We start from the raw sequence: 6,630 nt of genomic DNA on the forward strand, positions 1-6,630 counted from the left end.
CAGGAGTTCTTGTTGCTCCACAGCTTCATCAACACTTGTTAATCCAGCCTTTTAATTTTAACCATTTAAGTGGATGTATCGTGGTATCTCACTGGGGTTTTAATGTTTATTAGCACGTTAACTAACGAGATGAAATACCTTTTCACATATTTATTGGAGATTTGTATATTTTCTTTTATGAAAGATATATTAATATCTCTTGAATATTTTTTGCTGTTGATTAAATTATCTATCATTTTTATTTTTGATAGGAATTTAATATATACTATGTAAGACCCTTTTGACAATTATGCTTGTTCTATATATTTTGTCTCATTCTTTGGAATTCCATGTTTAATCTTTATATTATAAAATAAGACATTGATTCAGAAAATCATCCAAACACACAACTTAGTGAATTTTTTTGTGAGGCAAGGACCTTTGTATTTACTACCCGGATCTAGAAAAAGAACTTTGCCGGCCAGTAGTCCCTCTATGGGGCCCTCCCTATACAGCCCCTTCCTTCCAACTGTAATCACTATCTAAAATTTTATGTTAATCAATTCCTTAAGTTTCTTTCTAGTTTTATGTGCCTTGCCAATCCGTTTGCTGAATAATGTTTTTTAGTGAAAAAAATTTCTCAATTTCAATTGATCTTTTCATTTTTAGTTAAGATTTTTATGTCCAGTTTAAATAATCTTTTCATATCCTAAGGATATTGTGAAGATATTCTTTCATATCAGCATTTAAAAGTTTTATTGATTTGCCTTTCAAATTTAGCTTTTAATACACAGAAATTGACTATGGAGGCAGGTTTTGTTTTTCCTGTATGGATATGCAGTTTTCCTAGCACAAGTCTTTGAAAAATCTGTTGCTTTCTCACCTCCCTGCAAATCTATATTTGTCATAAAGTAACTGCCCATGTGACTTTGGGTCTTTGGGGCTCTCTCTTCCACTCTATTGGTCTATTTGTCACTTGTGCCAATACCACACTATAGCTGCATATTGAGTCTTGATATTTGGTAAAACAAATCATCTTAAGTTGTTCTACAAGACTGTCTTAAGTACTTGTAAACCCACGTAAATTTTAAGTCACCTTATAGTTTCATACACAAAAAAGGAAATTATTGGGATTTTCATTGGGATTTCTTTGAAACATACATTATTATGGGAAGAATAGACATATGTAAAATATCAAGTCTTCTAATCCATGAAATGGCATATCTCAACATTTACATAGTTCTTTTAAAATTATTTTAATAATGCTTTACAGTTTTCTCTGAAAAGGTTTTGTGTCTTTTATTAAATTTATTCCTAAGGCTTTCATACTTTTGAAGCTTTAATATATGACATATTTTTAAAAATCGTACTCCGATTCTTGCTAATTTATGGGAATACAATTGATATGTTTATTTATCATGTACCCAGCAGTATATCAATTATTAATTCTAATAATTCATCTACAGATTATTTTGAATTTCTAACATACAAAATCATATAATTCATGAGACATGACCATTTTTCTTCCTTTGTTATCCTTGTGTCTCTTTTTCCTTTTCTTTTCTTAATTCATTGACTTTATAGAATAAGATGAAATAGAAGTGATGGTGGAAGGCTTTCTTGTCTTGTTCCTGACTTAACCCGGGCCGTTAAGTAAGATGTTTGATAGAGATTTTTCTTCAGAACATCTTCATTATTTTAAGGAACTTCCTTTTAATTCTTATTATGCTAAGAGGTTTTATTTATTCTCAGGATAGATATTAAATTTTATGAAAGGATTTTCCTGTATTAATTAAGATAATCATATGATTAATATCCTTTATTCCAACAATGTGGTAAATTACCATGATTAATTTTCAAATGTGCTAACCTTGCATTTCTGGACTAAATCCAATTTGCGTATGTATATTAGGTTTCATAATATTTTACTTAAGAGTTTTGTATCTATGTTCCTGAGTAAGTTTTCAAGATTTAATTTCTATATCACGCTGGCCAAAAAAATGAATTGGGCAGTGTTTAATCTTTTCTATTCCATGGAAGATTTTGCGCAAGTTTGGCATAATTTCGACCTTAAAAGTTTGGCAGAATGTGCTAGTGAAGATAAAAGACATAGAGTTTTTTTTTTTTAATGTGAAATATATTAATTGAAATTAAATTTCTTGAGAATTAAATATCTATTTCTCCCTATGTCAGTTTTAATACATATTTTATATGAATTTTCACATTTTATGTAAGTTCTCAAATTTATGTTCATAAAGTCATTCATGACAGTCTCTCATTTTTTATGTCTATTTGATCTGAGAAATGCCCAAATTTTCATTCCCATTCTTGTTATTCTTTTCCTATCTTTATTTCTTCATCAATCTCACCAGGGAACGATGTAATTCATCAATATTTTCAATATTGCAGCCTTTGACCTCTTTGAACCACTCCATTGTACACTATTAGTTAATCAATTTCTGCTGTTAACTTTTCATTTTTTCTTTACAATCTTTCTCTGTTCATTTAGTTATTTCTTTCCTTAATTCTTGAGATGAATGCTTAGCTTATTAATATTCAGCCAGTGAGTTTTTCTAATATGCATTTTTAAGGCTATATATTTCCATCTAAACACTAAAAAACTATCCCACAAGATTCCACCTGTAGTGTTTTCCTTTCCTTTCCAAATCACTTTTTCTAATATCCATGGGATCTCTTATTTGACTCATGATTTATTTATGAGTGTGTTTCTTGAATTCCAAAAATATGAGTATTTTCCAGCTCCCATTCAGTTACTTATTTCTAAACAACTAGCCATCCCTGCTGTAGTCACCACCTCAGGTATATGCAGCGCAATTTGCCCAAATTCAACTTCAGGAACTTGACTCTAGACTTAACATAATATCTTCTACACTCACCATGAGTGGATAAATTATTAGTATTTATTTCCAAGATTTTATAGCTTCTGTCGATTGAATAACTCAATTCTCAGGGGTGGAATAAATGTAGAAAAAATACTTTTACACTGAGACAGTGATCACAGATTAAAGAGGTGAAATATTTTGCTTGCACATTTGCCACAAAAATGGCCCTAGGGAAGAAAATAGAGTTGTGGCAAGAGGTAACCTTAATCACCATATGTACATATAATTTGCATCCATTATCTCATTTGTCTTTATAATATCCATGTAAATAATGGAGTTCAGAAATGACTCCAACATTTTTCATATATTTTATGTATACCAAACCCTAGCACAAAAATTATGTCCTTCATGAGAGGTCACAGATTTCGCTATAGCAGATATGAGAAAGAGATTCAGATAGCCTCTAAGCTTATATGTCAGAATTTTCAGTAAGACCACTTACAAATATTCTGTAATATAACCTCCACAGTGTTTCTAATTTTGTTCCTGGTGATATAAAGATTGATGCTATATTGATCTGATTTCCTTTATTACACATTTTATGTCTGCCACAATTATTTCAAAATACCTTTCTTTGTCAAACCCTCAATTTCATGACATCACTAATTTTTTTAAAACATTTGTTTTGGAATATCTTCATCTTAAAGAAAATGGGGGTTATTCCCAGCCCTCACCCATGTATTCCTGCATTCATAGAATATGAAGGCTCTACTATCCTGTTTATTTGTTTGAATCAATGTTCCGAGATACCCTGTATATAAGGAGGTTATCATCTGATAGTCATTGGAAGGACATAGTCATGAACAATATTATAAAAAATATTTAGTAATCAATATGGCATGGGCACTTAATAAACAGATGTATCAGTCCAGCTATGCACAAGTAGACAGTTGATGATTTCTACATAATGTATCTCCTATTACAAACAGTTTATTTCCTGAGAGGTGCAACCTGGTGCTTCCCACTGCTGCCTAGCAAAATTCCTAAATCTTTACATCTTTAGAGATTTGAAAATATTTCTTAGTGTAGTGGTCACAGGTGTTGTTTTTTCCTTCCACAATCTTTCTTTTCCCATCCTATTAACGGTGAAGGACACCCAGAGACTGACTGACAGAAGCCTAGTATCTGCAGAGGAAGATAATAGAAATAAACGTGGTTGGACAACTAATAGTAGTAGTAAAACTAGATACAGTGGGACAGTAGGAGAAGTAGAAGTAGAAGAATTGGACAACTTCCTTTACAAGCTGAGTAAATTGTTGCGATGGGTTAAGTCTCAGGCTCAGTCAGTTGATTTCCATATGCCAGCCTCTGGGACAAGACAAATGGTACAGGCTCCTCCAGATGACAAAGGGTAGATGTGTCACTGAATTCTGGGGACAGTCAACCATGCAGAAATAATCCAAAAGTATTCATTCAAAGACCTTGTCATTCCAAGCACCTTTCTAAAAGCATTCTTCATGTCCTTATTCCTGAGGCTGAAAATGAGGGGGTTGAGGAACGGGGTAATGATAGTGTAAGTGACTGCTATCAGTGTGTCATCTCCCCCTGAGGCTTCAGCCTTCAGATAAGCAATAGACGCAAAACCAAAGTGGATGGCGACCACTGTGATGTGGGAGGCACAGGTAGAAAATGCCTTCTGCTTGCCCTCAGCTGAAGGGATCCTGAGGACAGTGGACAGAATGAAAACGTAAGTAAGGATGATGAGCAGGAAGGTGCCCAGCAAGCCTGACGCTGGGATAAGGATTATAATAAATTCTGTGAGGTCACTATCTATACAGTTCAGCCTCACAACTTCCCTCATATGGCAGAAGAAGTGTTTGACAAGGTTGGGGCTGCAGAAAGAGCCCCTGAATATGAGTGCAGTCTCTATCAGAGAGATAAAGAAGCCTCCAGCCCAAGCATAGGCCACAAGTTGTACACATACCATGTTGGTCATAAGCAGGGGATATCTGAGAGGGTTGCAGATGGCCAGGAAGCGATCATAGCCCATCAATGTAAGGATGATACAATTACTGCCACCAAATCCCAGGAGGAAATACAACTGCAAGCCACAACCCGTGACTGAAATACTTCTACTTTTGGCCAGTAGATCTGCCAGCGTCTTGGGGATGATGGCCGTGGTGTAGCAGGTCTCAGAGAAGGAGAGTGCACTGAGGAAGAGGTACATAGGGGTGTGGAGAGCTCTGTCCACCCAAGTAAGACCCATGATGGTCAGGTTACCTGTGAGGGTGAGAAGGTAGAGGCAAAAGAAGACCACAAAGAGGAATGTCTGTACATGTGGGTAAACAGAAAAGCCAACAAGAATGAATTCCTGTAGGATTGTCTGGTTGATCTTCATTATTTAATGTCTGATATCTGAAAGAAACAAGAAATAAACATTTAACTCTCCATTATTCTTTGAAAACTGCGATGTGAGTAAGACAAATGATCAGAGTTACAATTACCAACTGATTTTTCATTTATTTTACCAAAACACCATATATGCATAGATGATGTGTTCTCCTAATTGTTCTTTCATTCATGTCTTATTTATTCGGCAATGAATTATTGATTAATTACATGACAAGAGGACTTTTCCTGGCCTTTTTTCTTTTAAGACTTTTATTTGACTGGTAATACAATAGGGCAAAAATATTCTAATTGATGGCCAGATGAAGGAGATGCAGGTGCATCAGGAGAGCCTGAAATCAATCAGATTCTGCATACTGGAAAAGCTACCTAGTAGCTAACAGACAAGCAGAGTCAAGCTCCAACACAATACCTTCCACATATTATATGGTCTGTAAATATCTACTGAGTGAATGTTGATCATTGATTTATAGTAATAAGGGGACCAAACTTAGACAATGGCTTGTAATTTTAGAGAAGCCTAAAGTCGTTGTTTCTTCTTGGAGAAGAGAAATATTAAAGAAAAGGAAAGAACATGCTCCCTTTCCTACACTGTGAGGAGAGGGGAGGAAGATAGGATATCCCAGGACCCTTAGGATTAACAGTGATTAATTAGATTATGTTGTTAGTATTGATAAACAGACCCTTTATGCAAGCATAGTGCAGACTGCAATTGAGATTTTGCCCATTTATTCAATGCCAAGCTTGGCATCTGAAAATGATAAATGCTAGTCATTCTATGAAATCTTTGCTAATTCTACACCTGATTTAATCTCATCTTCCTCTGACTTCTACATCATGTTATTTTTCCTTATATTTAACAAACTCCTTCAGCTTTGTATTATATCATGCTATTGTTTTCCTGTCCCAGCTGCCAACATATTTAATAACTAGCATTTATAGAGTCTGCATTTTGCCATATTCTTTCAAATGTTTTATTGAGGTGTGCAGGTGTGCAGGACAGCTGTGAAATGTGTAGGAGAACTGTGATTATTTTACTTCTTTTAGAAATAAGATAATTGTGTGTATGAAATGGCATATTTGTAACTAGAATAAATCCTGTCTTGACTTTAATTGTATATTCTTTTCATTTATGAATGCTTTTTTTCTCTGTCATATATTTCTGTGTTTCTCAGGGTGATAATATAGAGCATTTTAAGAAGGCAATAATTCCCAGTAAATGTTGGATAGATAGGTTAATCAGCAAAGAAGTGTTGAAGCTATCAACAATTTCTGTTTCCCTTAGCTGTTTAGCACTGCTCAGAATGTGATTTTGAGCATGGAGATGAACAGACTTTCCAATCCTAATTAAATTTAGTTCAGGCTAAGAATAAGCACTCTCATGGGAGAATGTGACTGA

General features: G+C 34.3%; 1 protein-coding gene across 1 annotated transcript; it reads right to left on the bottom strand.

The window, feature by feature from the left end:
• Positions 1–4,242: 4,242 nt before the first annotated feature.
• On the bottom strand, positions 4,243–5,259 carry LOC131401441 (olfactory receptor 10X1-like). Its single transcript, XM_058536758.1, has one exon. The coding sequence runs from the start codon at positions 5,218–5,220 to the stop codon at positions 4,243–4,245; it is 978 nt and encodes a 325-aa protein (XP_058392741.1). The 5' UTR covers positions 5,221–5,259.
• Between the last annotated feature and the right edge of the window lie 1,371 nt (positions 5,260–6,630).

Source organism: Diceros bicornis, chromosome 4, assembly GCF_020826845.1.
Source record: "Diceros bicornis minor isolate mBicDic1 chromosome 4, mDicBic1.mat.cur, whole genome shotgun sequence".
Taxonomy (NCBI): Eukaryota; Metazoa; Chordata; class Mammalia; order Perissodactyla; family Rhinocerotidae; genus Diceros; species Diceros bicornis.